The 22132-nt window shown below is 32.6% G+C and overlaps 1 protein-coding gene across 8 annotated transcripts in view; it reads right to left on the reverse strand.

The window, feature by feature from the left end:
- Nucleotides 1-22132, reverse strand: part of LOC106619204 (RNA-binding protein 6) — a 425212-nt gene that overhangs the window by 9555 nt on the left and 393525 nt on the right. For 6 of the 8 annotated variants that reach the window (XM_036360378.2, XM_036360376.2, XM_036360379.2 and 3 more), the window contains 2 exons: nt 6877-6942; nt 1482-1711 (listed from right to left, as the gene is read on the reverse strand). In XM_036360378.2, coding sequence (XP_036216271.1) covers nt 1482-1711; nt 6877-6942 — 296 coding nt within the window. Of the gene's footprint in view, nt 1-806; nt 901-1481; nt 1712-6876; nt 6943-14329; nt 18645-22132 lie in introns of those variants that run through there. The other 2 variants (XR_011397026.1, XM_070111670.1) reach the window with 2 other exon arrangements.

Raw genomic sequence — 22132 nt, forward strand, 5'->3', positions numbered from 1 at the left:
GCGCGAGATTCTGAAAGAGAGATAGCTCTCGGGTTGACAATGTTACACACCAAAAGGGGCAAGAAAATTATTTTACCTAACAATGTCTGATATGACCGTTCGTCAAATTGTTAAATTTGAGAACGAAAAGAAAAGAAGGAAAGAAAATACCCCGACCCCGAAAACAGTCTGAAAGCTAACGTCGAAAGAATACTTAGTTCATGGTGGATGATTGACCTTAAAATACAACACTGAATCCAATTTGTTCACAAGTTAAACAAATTTAAAGGTAACGTTTTTTTAAGATTATCTTATTATGCACATATACATTAATAATAATAACGTAGTATTGTTGATGTTGTAAACATTCGTGGAGGAAAATGAGAAATATACTAGTAAAAATTCATACGTGCCACCTTAGAGCTGTGGGACGATAAATATTTGGAATGTGTCGCCCGAATACATACTAACCAGTTCTGGAAGTATCTAATGCTGATCATATTAGTAGTGGGATGTCGGTGTCATGGGTTTCTTGAGGTCTGTTATAGATTAAAATCAAACCAAATTTCAAGAATCTGTAACCAAAAGCTTCCAGCAATAAACAAGAGAGACGTTAATAATTATCCGAGGTTTTGTTGGCCAACAGAGCTTTTGATGATAGTGAATTTATAAGAACAAATTGTTTTCCGAAAGTTTTAAAAGCAGATGTTAATCAGGTCCACCAGATATAAACTAAACATACTAAAGCTCTTTTAATACGTTAATGTAATTAAAAATAAAAACATTTTCTGCGCTAAATCTTGAATTCAGCTTTAGTCTCCGCCTACCTTGTGCAACTGCTTATATTTCTTTCTATGTTTTGTTGGTTAATCAGTCTTATTCATTTTATATGTTAGCCATCGCAAAGTTCAACGAATATATCTGTGCAAAGCAAAAGAAGAAAAAGAAAGAGGTAGAGAAAAAGAGAAAGCAATAGATCCTTCATTTATTAATTGTGAAATATTTTGTATGACTGACCAACAAAATTGTATATGAAAAATATATAACTATATTGAAAAGAACTCAATAATATACCATTTAAAGTTTATAGTCTGCTTAAACCATTTTGTAGAACATTCAATTAAACATGGGATATTACTTACGTAAAACAGTGAACTGAATATTTAGTGAGTTGTGTGGTACTTGAATATATTAAAAAAAATATTTCCAAGAATAAAGACTGAACTGTCGAAATTTTACTTGAACTATTTATATGGTTTTAAAATTATTAAATATGCTTTGATACTATGTGAAACGTAAAAAAATTCTCGAATCGACAAATATGGTCTGAAAAGTGGTTGCACAAGTTCGTAGTTATTTCCATAATTTCATAAAATAATAAGCATATTTATTAGAAAAGGAAACTACTATTTTGCGTCACCAGTTTTAATTAGAGAAATTAGAGCAAATAAATCTAGTTGTTTCAGATATTCCGTATTAAACAATATTCCAATTTGACTTACCGGACTATAGTTTAATGGTGCCCGACTCACAGCTATAGGAAATCCAGAAGGTTGTGGGCTTGTTGCCTGTACATAGCCGACGTTGTCAGCACCAGTTGAGCTGTACATGTCAATGGTGGGCCCAGGAGAGTTAGTCGAAGGGAAACCTTGCCGCGTAGTCGCAGTATGGGGAGAAGCGGAAGGTCCAAAGCTATGGGCTGCTGCAGCGGCAGCTTGATAATTGTTCATCACTGAAAAAAATGTATATTAGTAATGAGTAGTAAGTACTGGATCCTTTAAAATTTTGTCGCCCTTAATAGTGCGAACTTCTGAATTTTTTTTATCAGAAAAATGTTTTTTTCTTCAAAAATTTTATATTTATACGATACATTTATATATTAAAATGTTAATTTAACAGTTACTTAATATTCTATTTGAGTTCAAATAATAACAATATTTTTTTCGACTATTATTAATCTATGTCAGAACAATACGACAAACTTCTTAAATCAAGTCTGCTCCTTCAGTTAGTTGTCAACTACCTTGATGAAGTATTATGAAATTTGGAAATATTTTGGTACCTTTTTATATCCTGAACAAGGTATATTAAGTTTGCCACGAAGTTTGTAACACCCAGAAGGAAACGGCGGATACGCTTTAAAATATATGTATATATAAATTATCAGCATAACAGGCTGAGACGATTTAAGCATGTTCATCTGTCTGTATATACGCTAACTAGTCCCTCAGTTTTTAAGCTATCGATATGAAATTTTGCACCTGTCCTTTTCTCACTAAGGGGACTGCTGTGCATTTGGCGAATCGTCGATGTCGAACCACTATAGCATATAGATGCCATACAAACTGACCGATCAGAATCAAGTTTTCGTATGGAAACCTGTTTCATTTGAGAAGATATCTTTAAGAAATTTGGCACATATTTTCGTCTAAGGCAATGGTGCAATCTCCGAAGAAATAGCTCAGATCGAATCACTATAGCATAGATTTGCTATACAAACTGAATGATCAAAATCAAGTTTTTGTAAGGAATCTTTTGTTGTTGTTGTAACGGCTATCTAGTCTTCGCTTGGATGGTAAGTGATAGTTTGGTTGTCGTCGAGGTCAGCTAACGGGAGGCCCAAGAAACGGGCTGTTTACACGGGGTCGGACATATGTAGAAATAAATTCCCACAACAGCCGGTTATACGTTACCGGAATTGACCCGGATTTCATCCGGCCAAGGGCTGTTATTTCGGCGATCTAACCCTGTTTGGATCGGTGAGTGTTAGTCTAAGGAATCTTTTGTATTTGTGAATGGTATTGTAGCTTCGGTGCAATCGAAGTCAATTATATATATGTTCTCTAAGTAAAGTAATACTCTGTCTATCTATAGTTTCGATGGATGATTATTTATATTTAATTTTTAACTGAGTCCCAGTTATCTTCAATATAATTTCTTATAATTTCACAAGAATTCTAATAAAAGTTTCGAGGAACATTTTTCAAAATCTTTCTATGGTTTTTAAAATTGCAAGTTTTCTTACATCCTCTTACATCCACTGCTTATATTGGTTTTACCATTGACGTTCAGAAAATAGAATTTCATAGCGTTTCTATGAGAGGGCGTTACTAGAATTGAATCTACATGTTTTGTAGCTAAACCTACAAGTAATCTTCCAAAAACATGTCTGATCACGCTGTCAGATATGAAAATTATTTTGGATGACCGTAAATTAAAGTTTATCGAAATAGTTAGGACTCTAAAGATATTCGGAAAGTTTTGGACAAGACGTTTATGAATATTTTAACATGCGTAAGTGCTGTACAAAAAGCTGTTCAATCTCAATTAAGTCGAATTCGTTATGTGAGAATGGATGAAACAAGGTTCCACCATCGATACGAAATATTAACAAAATGTGAAACGACACAACATGTACATATATTTTAGGTTCCTTATAAACTGAACTAAAACTTTCATCTATGGGAATAATCTTGAGACAATACATCGAATCAAAAATCTATGGAAACGATTGCAAATACTAGCAGATCACTTTATTAGCTATCCCACTTGGAGGAAGAAGACCACATATAGAAAATGAGATGTGAACATCGAACTCCGCTTCGAAAGGGGGACCACCTGTGCATATGAGCCGCACTGCACTTTATTTCAAGATATGGACTTCCCGCCGGTGGCTCAATTACGCTTATATCGCAGATAATGTTCCAGCCAAGCCAAGCGGGTCGCCACTCATCACACGACTTTTTTCTAATACTTACATTTTTAAATTCGTGACATCTTTCGAATGGAATGTCCGAATTGAATAATTCGAAACATTCTATAAAGGTACTGAATTAGTCTTGAATATGAAGTAATTCATTTTCATAAGGATTAATACTAAGGTACAAATAAAGGGTTTTTGCAGAGGCGTCATTTTACTTTGTACTTTGTTTTAAACAAAAGAACACGTGACGTGACGTCACTATAACAGTTAGACATATGGTGTCGCGACATTTTTTGTAAATTTGTTGTTTCATAATTAATAGTATTCGCAGCGCACGGTAGTAAGGATCCCTTTTTTTGTTAAATAAAGTATAGCCCATGTTCATCGGAGAGAGTAGCTTCCTAACGGCGAACAAATTTTTCAAATCCGTCAATTAGTTTTGGAGCCTATTCAATTCAAACACAAAAAACAATAAAATCTTTGCTCTTTATAATATTATTATAGATTAATTATACAGCCCAACAAAACAAAACTGTTTTGCACACGAGATAGTGTCACTTGCATCGCTCGTTATGTACAACAGTATATGTTTGCCAATTGTAGAGGAAGAATGTTTTTCATAATTTTGTTTTTGGAACAACCAGTACAAAATGTCTACGGGAAGTTGTAAACGAGAGGCTGACTCGTTTTGCTATATTTGCAGCGAATTCATTAAAGTGAGAGAGAAAAAGTATGATTTAAGTAAAAATTTAAAGATTTGGTTTGCATATCAAGCTTTCTTCAATCTATCTGTTAAATATCAGCACAAAAAATGGAATCCACATGTTTCATGTTACTCTTGCAAATATGTTAAGGATGGTGAGTATATTTTCTCTTTTTTATAATAATTATTAACTATTTTGATAACACTAATTAGGTTATAATATGAGGTATAGTAAAAAGAAATCCATTATTTTTCCAATAGATGGCGTAATTTATCTGTATCTCGCGTTGTACAAGTCCGATAGGTATTACGCTAGAAAGATGACATTTCATATTAAAATAGCTTTTCTGACAGTTTTGTGATTGGTTGATTCAGTTTTGTTCGAGCGTGAGCGTGTCAAAGATGGACACTAAGCAAAGAGAAAATACGCTAAATTTTACAGTTTTTCTTCGATAAGGTCGAAAACGCAAGGCAGGCGGCTGAAAATGTCAATAGCGTTTATGGTCCTGATACTGTAAAATCTAATCACGCGCAATTTTGGTTTCGTCGATTCCGTTTAAGTAATTTCGGTGTCAAAGATGCACCACGGACTGGAAGGTCAATTGTCGAAAATGTTGATAAAATCATGGACATTGTAAGCACTGTTTCGATTACCCAAGAGCTAAATATTGCTCAAAAAGCGCTTGGAACCATTTGAATAAGGCTGGATATGAAAAACAGTCATGAACCGAATTTCCATCTCTGAATCGCTGCTGAATTGACCTATTTTTGAAGCGGTTGGTGACTGGCGATAAAAAGTGGAAGGTTTTGCTGTGTGTTTGGTGGGATTGGCAGGGTATTATCTACTAGGAGCTGCTCCCATACGGCAAAACTCTTAACTCGGAACTGTACTGTCATCAATTGGACCGTCTGAAGAAAGCAATCGCCCAGAAGCGGCCAGCTTTGGCCAAAAGAGAGGAATTGTGTTCCATCTGGACAACGCCAGACCACACACATCGATAGTGACTCGCCAGGAGCTCCGGAAGCTTGATTGGGAGGTTCTTATGCATCCACTCTATAGTCCGGACCTGGCACCAAGTGATTACCATCTGTTCCTGTTCATGGCGAACAATTTTGCTGGTGCAGAATTCGCTTCAATAGAGGCTTGGCGACTGTCTCAATTTTTTGCCAATGGCAACAAGTTATCGAACAAAACGGCTCATATTTGATCTAAGTCGGATCATTCTAACTATGGCAATTAAAGCCTTTGGTAATTAAACTATGGTAATTAAAGCCTTCAATTCATGCAAAAATAATGGATTTCACTCAATACGTTACGATTTACCTTAGGCTGGTACTGTCGAGAATTTGGAGAGAATTTTGAATATTAAAGGATTTTTATCTAAAGCTTGGGCGATAATAAAAATTGAAATATTTGTAGGCCCTCAAATAAAAATATTATTGGTTGTGATATTTTCCCGAAGTTACATAGCAATGAGGAGAAAAAAGCCTTGAATATGTTTAAGGCAGTAGTGCATGGTTTTCTTAGAAACCATAGGGCTGACAATTATGACGAGCTGATCACTATCACTGACTTGAATACGAATTTTTCAATCATCTCATATAGTATGTCTTTAAAGATGCACTTGCTACATTCTCATTTAGATAAATTTAAAAATAATTTGGAAGCTTATTCGGAAAAACAAAGAGAATATCATTATATCCATCAAGATGGATGCCATAACATGGCAGGAAAAGTAAAACTATTCATTTTTAAACATTTGGAGTCTATTTCAAAATGTTTATTGCAGCAATGATTGATGAATAGATGGTCGGTATCATTTAATAAATCATTTATAACTTTGATAAGATCTGTATCTCTCATTAATTGCTGTATCAAATATTCCCCCTTTCAACTTTTCTACAAGCACATTAAGTTGTTTTATCATTACTAAATTGAACATGAATTAAATCACTGAGTTCATTTTGAGAAAACAATTTTGGTGTACATACATGTTTCACCATGATATTCACATTCATTGTTAGACTGTACTGGGTATTTGGCGACGTCATTGTTTCTGAGTAGCCCATGCGAATTACTTTTGAAACGGAAGCGAGATTTTCACTGAGTAAAACAGGACTCTTGGTAGACTGGAGTTCTAGATATCTCCACGATGATTTATGCTAAAATCTAAAAACCTTCCACATAATTTTTCCAATACTTTCGATAAGAAGCCTGACAGTGGAGATCAAGTGATGGGTGTATGCGTGAAAAAGGTGCACAGAACCCCAATCATGACTGGAAAACTAAATTTTTATTACTAACATGCCGATAATTTTCAAAATATTAGTAATTGTCAAATATTAGATCAAAATATAATATAATATTATAAAACAAGAGCACATTTAATATTTTCAGAAATAAATTCGTAATTTGGACACACACAAAATTTATTAAGATATCCAGGGCAACAAAAAAAAAATATTAGTATTTGTAATTGCTTAAACTTACCTGAAAGAGCCTGAGTGAGAAGAGGCGTGTTGTTGTTCGGAGTAAGTTGTCCATTAGTTAGATCCACTAATTATTTCATATATTGGGGGCGGGGCGAACATGCGATGAACAGAAGAAAAGAGAAAGAAAGTTGAAAGTAAGATGCGTTAGTTACGTTGGTCAAATAACTTCGCTACCACTGAGCTATGAATTGCAAAACTAGTTCGACGGTATATTTTTAATATTTCTTGAGTATTTAAAAAAGTTACAAACGTACTTAATACGGGTATTGAATTGAATTTACGAATATATGAGTAAGTATTTGTTTTAAGAACGAAACAGAATGAACTAATCATTAGTAAAAAGTGTAAAAATGTAGGCAAACACGTAACGAGTAAAGTGGTTAGTGGTTATGATGTTTAAGAGTACTGGAACAGGATCAACTACTTATGCATGTATTTGTATACGTAACTCAAATAGAAAAAATGCAAAAGATAGATTTTGTCGGTTGTAAATGTTAACGAAAATACCCAAGACTTTATGCATATAAATTTTACCCCTAACACAAATACATATACATATAAAAATATACTACGAAAAAGTTAAACTAATTGATTATATAGTGGTTAATACCTAATTATGAAACCATTATTAGAACTTATATAAGCATTGCATACGTTATTATGATGAAAAACCAGTTTTCTATTAGACGCATCTAAGAACCCTAGAAGATTTTACAGGTCCACATAATATATTCAAGTCATGTAAGGTACTCAATAACCCTTGTTGAAAATAGCTCGTCAATAATTTGGAAAAAAATTGTATAAGAGATGTTTTTTAAATGTCATAATATGCTCATTGGATTTATAAAAAGTGAATTTATTTAAAAATAATCTTTCACCATTAGCTTTCGTCTTGTTAATGGATTTCCATATTAAACTTTGATGGTATAAAGTGGCTTTGCAAAACTAAACATAGGAATAAAGGAAGCATATCGATGGTTAGCCGATGCTTTAGATTTGAGAACTATCCGCAAATATTTTATCAACTGACATCTAAAAGAAATATAATTTTTGACTCAAATAATCATTATGAGATGCCCGACGGTGTGTCCGCCCATTCCATTAAAAAATAATTTCGCCCATATTTGGCCCAGATTAGAGAACTATATTTTTTCTGTAGAATTTAGCGCTACCATTAGCGAATATGTATATATCTAAATATACCAATGATTGAAATAGTATAAAACTTTCACTTGAACCAGAGGTTTTATAATTTTTCACAAATAAAGCTCTACATTACAGAAAATATGAGCTTACTGATTCCCAGACTCATTATATAATAACGCATATGGAGTATTCCTGCAGAGGTGTGGAAATACATAATATCTTATTTTAGAAACGAAATTAATGTTTGGCTAAGAGTTAAATTGATTGATTGTTATTGAGAATGATGGTAATCATGCCTCATCAGAGAGAATATAAGAACTAATAAATTTTCAGTATTTTTGAAACAAAGTTTTTTGTATTACAACTTTTCAATATAATTCCTGTTATTGTTGCTACTTAATTTACTATCAAAACTATAAAAGAATAAGTAACAACTTTGGAGCTGCTATAAAGCTTGATCCTTAACGCAAAAGTTTGCAATAAACTTTATTCAAAACAAGTAAGGAAGGGCTAAGTTCGGATGTAACCGAACATTTTATACTCTCGCAAAGTCAAATGGTATACTCGTTTGAGATTTCTTTGTGTATTGACTGATATTTTCGGTAGAAGGTCAACTATAGGCACTGGGGTCCACATATTTAGTACTTAGGGGCTTGAACAGTTTTGGTTCGATTTAGACAATTTTTGGCCGCAAGGTGGCATACTTTAATTGCATTATTCACGCAAAGTTTTACGCCGATATAATTATTGTTGCTTGATTTGCATAGTGGAAAGTGAAAGAATCAAGTGGTATTTAAAATGGTGTCATATGGAAAATAGGCGTGGTTGTAATCCGATTTCGCCCATTTTCGCACTATAACATAGAAACATGAAAAGAACGTTACGCACCGAATTTGGTTGAAATTGGTTAAGCAGATCTCAAGATATGGGTTTTCACCTAAAAGTGGGCTGTGCCATGCCCACTGTCTAATTTTGAACGCGGTTCCTATAAAGTCATCTTATACCATCTCAGAGATAAAATTTAATGTCTCTGGCGTGTTTAGTGCTTGATTTATCACGCTTTTAGTAGTTTTTAACAGTACCGTTATATGGGGAGTGGGCGGAGTTGCCACCCGATTTCAACTATTTTTACACCGTCAATAGAAGTGCTAAAAACATTTGCTTCTAGTGAATTTTGTTATTATAGCATTAGCGGTTTAGGAGATATGCACATTAAACCTATTAGAGGCGGGACCACGCCCACTTTTTAAAAAAAAGTTCTAACTGCAGCTGCCCCTCCCTAATGTGATCCTGTGTACCAAATAACAGTCTTGTATCTTATTGCGGAGCTTAGTTATGGCAAGTTATTTGTTTGTGATTAATGGCGTTTTGTGGGCGTGGCAGTGGTCCGATTACGACAATCTGCAATACCAACCGTCTCACGGTAACAAGAAACATGTCTACCAAGTTTCATAAAGATATCTCAATTTTTACTCAAGTTAGAGCTTGCACGGACGGACAGACGGACGGACGGACGGACGGACAGACAGTCACCTGGATTTCGACTCGTCTCTTCATCCTGATCATTTATATATACATAACCCTATATCTAACTCGATTAGTTTTAGGTGATACAAACAACCGTTAGGTGAACAAAACTATTATACTCTGTAGCAACAGGTTGCGAGAGTATAAAAATATTAAAAGGAAAAACCTTGTCAAAGCGATATGGAACAATACAATTTCTCCAAAGTTCAAAAGTCCTGATAATTTAAATTCGAATGTATTTGAGCAGACTTTAAGTGTAAGTAGCTTTTCAATTTTTTAATTTCTCGAAATTTATTATTCTCTGGAACAACTTTTAAAATAATATTTTAAAAACGATTTATATATCAAAAGTACACTGAACCGGAAAAAAACCTTGATAAGGATATTTTCAAAATATTAATCATTATTTTGTCCCATCTGTGGGAAGTGAGAAAAAAGTGTTTGCATTAAGGAAGGAGTAGGGTTTTTAAATTTCAAGTCAATTGGCGCAAAATTATGGCTATTTTCATACCTGTCTTAAGAATGTTTAAAGCGTTTTTCTGATAACTCACGTTTTAAAGTCACTTCAAAACTATTCCACCGATCCTTCGAAAATTTTGAACAACATTTCTGTACATAATTTGTCAAATATCCAAAACAGTGTCTATAAAACAAAAAACAAAAAAATGAAAAATGTAAATTTCAAAAAACCCTATCGGCGATACCTAGGGAAAACTATTGTATAACAAATGGATCTTCACTTTTTGATTTTGAGTGATCCAGCTACCAAGTTATGAGGGGCACCGCAATTTAACTTTTTTCCGCTTCAGAGTTGCCATTGACGCATTTTTTATTATTTCTCCATGAAAATTTAACAAAATATGAAAATATTGCATTCTATCGCTACATAATATTTCATTTTATGACAATTTTCATGTAAAAACCACAGTATTTAATCGATTTAAGATTTTTGCTGAAATAATTTAGTTTATTAGTTTGTAAATAATTAAATTTTATTGAACCGTAAAAATAATGCAAGTTATTTGGTTGTTTACATAGGGCAGAGGAAATGACCAAATGAAAAACAATTAGAATATTTCGCGTCTAACCAATAATTCTTATTGAATTGCAAAAATGTAGCTGTGGAACAGACATTTGTACGTTTGAATGCAATGAATACACAATTACTATTAGTTGTAATTTAACAAATATTTAAATACATATAGTATTCACGTACACATGTTGCGAACATATATGCCATTAGGACTTGTTACAACTCTGCAGCGAAATCAACTAGTAATGAATTACTATAGAACCAGTGTCCAGTGCAGGTCCGATTAACTAACCGGCTGTCTTTTTCCATACAAGTAATCAGCCTTTTTTTGTTTCTTGCTTCTTGGTACCTATTAGATGTCAATTGTCTTAATATATGTATACATAATATATCAGTTCCATACTAATTCATTATAACATCTAATACACTAAGATAACGTTTTTAGTTACTTTTGTAAATTTTTTGCATTAAAAGAAACACTAAAAATAAATATAATTAAAACAACTGACCCAAAAACCCTTGATCTTAAATAAATTACTCACTTAATGTATAATTTACAACTAGTAGCAGTCAATACTTTTTCGGGCTAGTTTGGTATTCACTGGTTTGTAACTGGATCTTTCAAACTAGTACGATACTTGACTATTGGATACATACACATATACAGAGCAACTTGGTTTCAACTGACTAAGCAAATAAGCTTTACATACATTTCTACATATATATAATATATATACATACATATACTTGGGGTTATATGTGGAACTAGTTAAATGTGGCTTTGGTTATGAAATGTGCGTATGTATGCAGGTATATGTCTATATACATATATAGCAATAAATTTGTATATGAGTACATTAGTTTGGTTTTATGCATATCATTAAATCTATTTACTACATAATTCCAATCTATGGTCTTTTCATTAGTTACATACTTTATATAATTTCAGCTGAGTACAGTTTACAGAGCAATCAACAATCAACAGACAATCTTATGTGTATGTGTATGCTTTCATACAAACTATGGCAATTGCATGTTGTATTTAAGTACAGTACAATGGATTTATGTATATATAAACATACCTCTAGCTACCATATGTTAAGTACATAATACAACATTATTTTCATTAAAATACATTTCATACTAATTAAAAAATTGCGCTAAGTTAATCGATATATTTTCGATATGAAAAATTAATTAATGGAGAGAACAAACGGTTTCTGGATACATTAACAACATTAATTGTCTATAATTGCAAATTTCAAAAGTACAAAATATTTATTTAACTGCTCTAGTCTAGTAATTGAGGACTAGCTGACCTTATTGATGTCTGCCGGGCGCTTATCTGCCATGTTACGTAACTTCTCTGTGGCGGTTCCATGCATCTCCTAGTTGGTCGCCTTAAAGCTGCATATTTAGTTCCATTCATGCAATTCGGTCCTAGTAGTTGTCGTAGGATGTGTGCAAACTCGTACACCGATACCTAGGGTCTTAATTTTAATATTTTGGACATAATCCATGTTTACACTGAACGTACATATGATGTCAAAACGACATACATATGTATATTAAGAGACATATTTACATATGTATGTATGTTTATCCCAATCTATATATACATACATATATGTATTAGAGCTCTTGGTATTCGACTAATCGACTAACCGGTTTAATCAGATAGGTCATTAATCGAATAATAATATTCGGTTAACCGTTCGTTGTGTACTATTCGAATAGTAAGCGTTCCTTAAAAAAAACAAAAAGCAAAATCAAAGGCTGTTTGGATTTCAAGCAATTTTTATTTATTCAAATACTCGCAGAGCAACTATTCGGTTATTCGCAGTTGAACGACTATTCGGTTAATATTCGGTCGAACGGTTACAAACCGGATATTCGAATAAACAGTTTTCGGGTAATTCGAATAATTTAAAGAGCCCTAATGTGTAAATATAAAGTGGTCGCCCAGTATATCGAATTTTCGAAATAACGAATTTTTGGTTTAGCGAACCATCAAAATTATCTTACTGATGTTTTTAGATAACGAACGCTAAGAATTTTAATTATTCGGTATTGCCAACGCTGCTATACTTTTATCTTGAACCTCACAAGCTTAGAAAAAACAAAGATTTTAACTTAAGTTTAGTTATTGTATAACATCTGCAGAAAATATAATTTTTTTTTAAGTTTCCATTGACTTTGATTTAAACGTAATTCATTCAGTTTTTTTGTGTGATTGGTTATATTTTGTTTGGTTTAGAAAGTGCAATGTCAAAAAAAAGCGTTTATCATTGGAAAATAAACTAAAGATTTTAGACGATTCCACCGAAAAGGCCATATCAGCGAAAAATGGAATTCCAAAGTCGTCGGCTTATACTATAAAAAAAAATCAGATTTAAAATCGAGGATTACGTTCTAAAAACGAATCGCACGAAATCAGCACGTAAGTCCCTTGAACAATGTGAATTTCCTAGAATGGAGTAGGCCCTCTATAAATGGTTTATGACTCAACGTCGAAACCTAATGCCTAATAGTAGTGCCATTTTATAGGCAATGGCGTTAAAGTTTCATTCTAAATTCAACGAGAGAAATTGTTTTGCAAATGTTGGTGGGATGACTAAGTACTAAAAAAACTTCGGAAAACGTTTTCTTAAAGGATGTGGTTAAAAGTTGTCATCTAACGTAGATAGTGTGGAGCCATTTATAAGGAAGCTAAGTACTTTTATCGAAAATTTGCTTTCCGAAAAAGCATATGCTCTTCCTGAAGAAGCAGCTACACCCGGAAGAAAGAACACCAAAGAAAAGTTAACATTTTTAGCATGCGCCAATGCTTCGGGAAATTAAGAGCAAGAAATTACTACTTCTCGACAATTGGAGGATTTCCCGAGACCATTCAAAAACAAATTGCTACCCGTTACCTATATCAACTCGACGTTTGGTTGGATGAATATTTTCATTTTGGAAATTTCATTGATTCATAGATTCATTACAGAAATTGCCTTTTTACAATAGTAAAGTTATTTCTACTGGAACAGATAATATCTCAGAATCTTTAAAACGTGCTAATATTTTCCATGCTGTAACTCTATCGGAGTTTCCTTACGAAAAGCTGTCAAAGAATTCTATCATAAGATGGCAGCAGAAGATGCTAAGCCTTTGATATTGGTTATTTTAAGTTATCAGTTTTGTAAATTAATTTCCTAGTGTTCAGTTGGAATCGCAGATATTTAGTAGTGGAATTGTGATGGTGGTCAGAATCTAATGCAAGTGACCATGCACAAGATTCCACTACTCAATCAGATGATACGGCAAATGAGGTTTAATGTGGTTTTATAATAGGTAAAAAATATCATTCGATTTAAAAGAATTTTTCAATTTTACGAAGTAGGTGTATATTGGACGACCATTGTATATTTTACATATTCCACCATTTGACAATGATATATAACCCGAAAATAGAAAAACTCGGTGTGTAAAAACTACTCCATTAATATTCCGCAAGTCGCGCGCACTGCGTCCTTCGTACAAACCTGCCTCAGCCTATACAATGTACTACGGCACAAATGATGCACCGCGTTCAGGAGGATCACAAACCGTTTTAACGCCAAAAGATGTTGCGAATATTCGTGCACTATTCTAGGGTGACCGTTAAATGAAACTGAGATAGATTGGTTTATATTAAGGCAGAAATCATAGGAATTCTTCTTCCCTTTTTGAAATTCCAAGCAAAATGAGTTAAACAATCGGCTTATTTTTGTATACGAGCATATGTTTCCAAGCATTTATTGATTATTTTTCGTTAGCGGATTTATGATTAGAGCAAGCAAATAATATTTTTTATTGCCTTAAATCTCGTTCATTTGCATTTTAAATACATCATATTAAAATCACAGAATAAATATATATGTATGTGAGTATGTAATTGTGTCTGCTTATAATGTGTATGTATAATTTTAAGCAGTTTTATGAGAGTTTCTTAAAGAATTCATACACTTGATTTATTTATGTACGTAAACATTTTTAAATTTCTTCCTACCCGACCACATTCGGTTTCAATTAGTTTTTGTACGGTTAAGAATGGGCATTTATTGTTGCATAAAGCAATTGAATGTACAATTAAGCGTTATAACTATGCAAAGCCGTTGTTCAACAAATTTCATTCAATTACTTTTTGGTTTTTATTTTCTTACGTTTTATCTAACTTATTTGTTGTTAGTTTTCTTTTTTGATTCCTTAATTTTCTCATGTGCATATGCTTTTAGCGGTCAATAAATGTATTTCATGTAAACAATTTATTTTTTTTTCAACCACCTTAATTTATAAGAGTGTATCGATATCTAAGTAACATTTTATATCAATCGTTTATCATCCAAACCTTGACGAGCATATGTGTAGAGTTAGCTAATCTTAAACGCAACAGCAGAGCGCATTCCACTCAGCAGAGCTGACTTGATTGGATGCTTGGAAGTGTCTCTCAACGCCAAAGAGCGATGCTAGTGCGAGAAACGTATACAAGCTCAACAATAGCTTTCAACGGAAATAAAGTACTGAATGTATATGAGTGTGTTCTTGTTTTCTCAAGTTGATTGTATTTTTCGAAACACCCTCTGAAGTTTGAGTTTTTTTTTTTAAAAAAGAGGATTCGACGTTAAATAGCTATTTATTTTCAATTTAAACCGTGCAAAATTATTTGATCTTTTGCAATAAATTTTTACTTAATAGGAAATAAGTCTATAATTTTGAAAAAGTGATATTCTAATACAAGATTTTCCGCTCTTAAGTTAAATTTATATACTGTATTCTTATGGTACTCCATGTCGTATGATAACACCAAATGTATGTATAAATCAATTGTATGAATGCTCTGTACACTTGATGTGTAACTTTAACTGCCTATAACTATTAAAGGAATACTTTCATGGAAAAAATCAATACATTATTTCTTGTAGAAGGGAACATTTTTTATTAGAATATTTCTTTTTCTGGATTTACACGCGTAATGCAAAATATCAAAAAAGATATGATTTAGGCACGGCTTAAATAGAAAATAAACAGCTTGTTTACGTTGGATCCTTATTTTTAGGACAAATACTGAGACCTCAGGAAGCGTTTGCTAAAGCACAATCAACTTGGGAAATAACGGAAACCCTAAATTATATCAAAATTCTTGAATAGACTTTTAATTAATTAATTGGCTAATTCAAAATCAGCCTTGCCGAGTGCCTGTCAAATTATTGGTGCCAGTTAAAGCCGTCTTCTTGTCGATACGCCAGTGTCTTGTGTTCAATCTGCACTTAGATTCTTTATAGGTAAAATGTTTTTAATTCTTCATGTAAAGCTTCTTAAATATATGTACGTGTATATTATTTTTAGCATTTTGGTTTTATAATTTTTCTTTTTGCATAGCTTTTAAAATTTTCGTTTTGTGTTGCTCTTCAAGTTTCGCAGAAAAAATGGATGGATAATTTATTTGCTTTTTTTTTTTTGTTATTTTCTTAAAAAATTTCTTTAACTAACAAATTCGCAGTAAGAATACAATTCATCCATGTACAAATGTTGCCCCTTCGCCCTTAAACATATATATTCTTAACACTTGTAGTTTTTTACAGTTTTTTTGGGAGTTTTCATTCCATTGAATATTTGTTTTAACTACGCGCGTAATATTTTAGACTGAATATGTAAACCACATGCTCTTGCTTTTCAGTAAACATTATGAACTTTGTGAAGAACTGGGTAAAGCTTTCTAATCAAAGTGATATGCTTCGAAATACGAGTTGTATATATGTATGTCTTGAAAATAATAAAGGCATAATGACGGGATTGGAAATACCAAATGGAATAAATTATGGTGCAATAATAGGAATAGCTATTAGTTAATGGTTTATCATGTGAAGTAGAAATTACTCTTAAATAATTGTCGAAATTTTCTCAAGACTTTGGTGTTAAGTATGAGTCTACTGCTATATAAATAAATATATGTATATATATATAAAAGAAAAGTCGAAAGGCTATGTACTATCTATATATCTATATCATATGGATGTATGTAAGGGTCTGTTAATATAAGATATATGCATATGTACGCTTATATATGTAACTATTGTTTATTGATATATAAACGAGTTTCACCATATAATTAAATGCTATATAATCGTACACTACTAATTCAAATACAGATGGAGTTTATAATATATATATATAATTATATTAATATATATATATAAGTGCTAATGTATTTAACATCGTTATTTTTGCAATGGTACGAGAATCTAGAATATGTGCTACTTCGCGCCTACATCGTATATATAAATATGTACATACGGATAAATATCGCACGAATGTTCCAAGCTATATTAATTTGTGTTTAAGATTTTTACTCTGGGTCTGCTTTGTAAACTGCTAAAGACTCTATATATTCGAGTGTGTACCATTTTTTCAAACTGAGGAATTTTGTTTGATAGCAGACCTTAATTTCAGCACATACTAATGACTACAGAGCTTTAGAGATGACAATACTTTGCAGAACAATTTATAGCCTGAGTGAAGAATGATAGTTTTATGTAAACGGATTTTTATAAGTTTATTCTATTTTTCATAGCTATAATGTTTTATTGCGCAAACATAAAATTTTGGTTAGATGTGTTTCATACTGGTAATAATAAATTTTCTTACTTGTTCACTTTCTAGTTTTTGGCTATGTATATATATTTATCATAAAGTCGTGTTTTTTTGTTAAATGCTAACTTTGAAAATCGTATACACACTACCTACTAAATAAAAAGATAATCAAACTTTGAATTCGTAATAAATTAAATGCTTAATTGTTATTGCATGAATATCGATAGTTTTCGAATTTTAGGAATGTAGTTTGGTAACATGCTATAATCCAAGAAATTGAGAGAAAACCATAAATCGAAAAGGAGTAAGAAATTAGAGGATCATTTAATAAAACTAAATGTCACTTCTCTGTAAAATTAGCAAAAAACTTCTCTAGGTAAATTAATTCTATTCAAAAACCTTTATATCAATATGAGCTGAGAGCAAAGTTTCAAATCATTATACGTTTACTTTTTATAAATGTTACATTAAATAAATTATAATTATGTATATGATAAAGGAACTTACATGTATTCGAATATCAAAGTCAAATAAATTTCATAAATTTTTTATGTTAAATATTGTGTATATTATAGGTTTATGTATGTATTTTGGTGTGACCATTGTTACTGTGAAATCAATAGATATATAGCTGTATTATTTAATGATTATATAAATGACTGATTACAACCGCAACTTTTAACTCTACTCTCTACTTGGGTAACTGCATTTTTAAACTTTAGTGCTAGCCTAATACGACTTTTCGAGTGAAATAACGAACCAACAATCAGAAAAGCCAACAAACAAGCGAACGAACGAATGAACAACGGCTACCAACGAGTATGTTCCTACGACTATTTTCAACTTGCTTTATAGGATTACATACGTACGAGTATATATGTATGATAATAGGTACGGACTAACTGCTGAAGCTACAAATAGTTACGTAAGTTGTGGGTTTAAAATTTTCTACTAATTCGAGAATATTCTCTCTAAGGATGTATGTGTTTTCAAGACGACTCTAATCTAACGGTAGAGAGTGTGATTAGCATCGATCGAATAGACCACTTGAGTATGTGCCTCGCTTGATTGGTATGCTCTGACTTCTATGTTCGATTTCGGTCTGGTTGCGCGGATTGATGGTCTTAACCTGGTATTTTCGGAGTGTTGGCTGGTGGCTGGTAGCGGTAACATGTGCTAGACAAATTCAAGCATTTGATTAATGATCAGCGATTTGTGCTAGACGCCTGTTTAAAAGTTAATATTTCCTAAAAATTGCGATTTAATTGCAGCTGTGCGAGTTAGCGCTGTTGCCAAAGGCAGAGTCAAGGCCGCCTGATGTTGATACCCTGCAGCAGGTTGCGAATTGACGGTGTTTCCGCTACCATTGCCGAGCCTACGACCACCGCTTTGTGCCGCAGTACTACAGGTACCAAAACTTCTACCGATTCCACATATTGTTAAGCCTATAACAAAGCGAAACAAAAAAGTACACAAGTCAAAGTAGTGAAAGTGTGGCATTTGAAACCAAAATGTGAATAAATTGTATTACGAGTATATTAGAATATTTATATCCAAATATATAATACAGAAAATTATAACCAACATAGTGACCTAAACAAAAATAATTCGTAGAAAAATGGAAAATTAAAAAAAAATAATTTGGTGAATGTAAGGGTAATTATATTGGATATTATAATTAGGCCAAATAAATATTCTGACAATATCTAGGACATCACAATCCTGTGAACTGTTTTAATCTAGAACAAGTAAGGAAGGTTAAATTTGGGGAGCAACCGAATATTTTATATTCTCGCAATTTTCAAAGATCAAAGCCGGGGTTTTCGGTGTTGGCAAAACTTTATATTACAATAAAAATTATTTTACGAAGAATTCAATATTCATTATTCGAAGAAATTAAGCATGGTATTTAACATATTTACATTAAAATCAATCTAGTACCTCTATATTCAGGAACATACAGATGCCTATAATTTTCACGAATGACACAATGCTAACTGACATATTCTTGCTTAAGTTAATTCATATATCTTCGATTGAGATATATGAGATATAGCTCAACCAAAGGAACGAAATTTAAAATATTGGGTATATTTGTAAAAGGAAAAAGTAACTGGAGGTGCATATATCTTTTTATTAAGGTTTTGTCTTTAAACTGATATCATTCATATTCAAGTGACTAAATTATAACCATTATCAGGACAAGGATAGTTAATAATCATAAAAAGAGGCTAGATAAAAAGACTCACTCTGAATTTATTTAAGATAACTCACATAATATAATATATTGACCGATATTACAGTATAAAGTAAGCCAGAAGTTCGAAAATTTTCATCTTACGTATATGAAGGCTAGTGGGACTATTGCCGCGATTATACCAATTTTCGACACAAGGGCACATTATTATCAGGAGGTTTGAAATATTATGTTCCGATTCCGACCATTTTTGATGGGAGATCGTATACCTTGAACACACTACAAAGTTTTATTCCGTGGTCTTCATTGGTACTTGATATGCATATATACTGAAATGTCAAATAATCATGTGGAATTTACATTTTTGATGTGTTGTATACACCAAATTTGGTTAATATCGGTCAATCCTGAGATATAACATTTTATCTAACATCTCGGGAGTGAAATTTAATGCTTCATTTTATTTGATCAATTTAACTTTAGTGGTTTGCGAGATATATATATTCACCTTATTAGTGGGCGGTGCCAAACCCATACTTCACACTTTAATGCATACTAACAAATTACAGTTTTATACACTCGCAGCAGGTTGCTACAGAGTGTAATAGTCTTATTCACCTAACGGGTGTTTTCATCACTTAAAACTAATCGAGATAGATATAGCGTTACATGTATATAAATGATTAAGTGGAGGAGATGAGTTGAAATCCGAGTGACCGTTTGCCCGTGAAAACGATAACTTGAGTAGAAATTGAGATATCTTGATGAAAGTTGGTACACGTGTTCCTTAAAAAAAAAAAGGGTAAAGAGGGGAGTGTAGATGGGCGTGATCGGGGACAATTTTTAAAAAGTGGGAGAGGCCCGCCCTTTAAAAAGGTTTAATCTACATAACATATCTCTCAAACCACTTAAGCTAAACAACGAAACTTGCTCCGAGTAAATCATTTAGCATCTTAACGGTTATGATGAAAATTACTAAAAGTACGATAACTCAGTAAATAAAAGCATCAGAGACACTAAATTCAAATGTATGATCCTTTATCAAATTTGAACAATGGGTGAACATTGAAGACCCATATCTTGGGACCTGCTTCTCCAATTTCAAACATATGTAGTGTATTAAATTATTTTGGAATTTCTATGTTACAGTGCGAAAATGGGCTCACAACCACGCCTACTTTCTATATAACAAAATTTTAAATTCCATCTTATTATATCAGTTTCCAGTATACATACAAATCAAGCACCAATGAATACATTGAGATAGAACTGTGCCACCCAAGCCGCCAGATACCGGTAGAATCAGTTCAATACTTAGTGGCAATATAAAGTTTTGCCAACGCCTGAAAGTAAGTCCCCGATTTTCTTTTTGCAAGTTTCAAGAGTATAAAATGTTCGGTTACACCCGAACTTAGCTCTCCCTTACCTTTATCTTAATTTGTGGCTTAGTTATGGCGTTTAATAGGGCTTCGATTAACTGCATTATGTGCGCGTGGCAATAGTCCTAATCCGCCCATATGCAATACGAACCACCCTTGGATGCCGAGGAATACGTGTACCAAGTTTTAAGGAAAGTAGAAGTAGTTTCAGTCCAATTTTGCCCATTTTCACCATGTAGCATAGGAATGTCAAGATAAAATGATGCATCAAATTTAGTTGAAATGGGTCTAGTCGTTCCTGGGATATAGTAATTTCTATCCGATTTCGCTATTGAAAAAGCAGGAAATAAATCGTTTTACAGGAAATAATACTTGTCTCTAAGGAAACATCTACAAGGAACAAGGAAAATCATCAACGGCTTACAATTACATGTGACGTCTTATTGACTTATATTATAGGTTGAATCTATGACATTGTTTCATTACTACTCCTATAAAGTGTAATTTCAATTGAAAGTTTGAAAATCCTTATATTAGGTATATTGGAACTAGGGGAAGTATTTATACGGATTTTTTGAATTCTTAAGATTTACTGAAAAGTTATGATCTAGTAATGACAATTTTTAGACAAGAGAGGGCATACCTTGGAGCTTGATATGGAAAGTGAAAGAATCAGATGGAATTTTACATTTTAATACAGAAAATGTAAGCGTGGTTGTAGTCCAATTAACCCATATTATCATAACGTTATATAGGACTGTCGGGATGTTATGTACTTAATTGAATTGAAATGGATCGAGCCTAAGTTTTGATCGAATTTTTCAGCTTTCATGTTATATGATTAGTGAGAAATTATTCAATTGGGTCGTTATGACGCAAAGTACAGATTAGTCACCAGGTAAGTTTGTAGCCATTAAATCCTTCACTATGTGACCGGAGTTTAAAATATGACTTGGGTAATTTAGTTCAATGCAAAATCCCAGAGCTTGCAAAGAGACTTATAATAGAGAAGAGTATTGGATCAAAGCACATATACATATTAGACTAAAACAAAACCACTACCACAACACAATAAATCATCCAACTAATTGCTCACGTTGATATTATATTATATTAAGCTAGTTAAGTCTTCTTTTAATTCTCTTCTATCTCTCTCGTTAAGTTTAAACTGTTATGTTTAGGAGGTACCCACTTCAGGGAATAAAATAAAACTTAAGGGGTTACATGGGTTACACAGCTTCAAAACACAAAAAAAAAATTTAATTGTCATATTTAATTATATAAAATCTATAGAATATTGGTCTAAATTCTCAATTCGATCCCAGTAATACAATAGTTTTAGAGGTACAGCTTTGAA

The sequence above is a fragment of the Bactrocera oleae genome, chromosome 6 (assembly GCF_042242935.1).
Source record: "Bactrocera oleae isolate idBacOlea1 chromosome 6, idBacOlea1, whole genome shotgun sequence".
Lineage (NCBI taxonomy): Eukaryota > Metazoa > Arthropoda > Insecta > Diptera > Tephritidae > Bactrocera > Bactrocera oleae.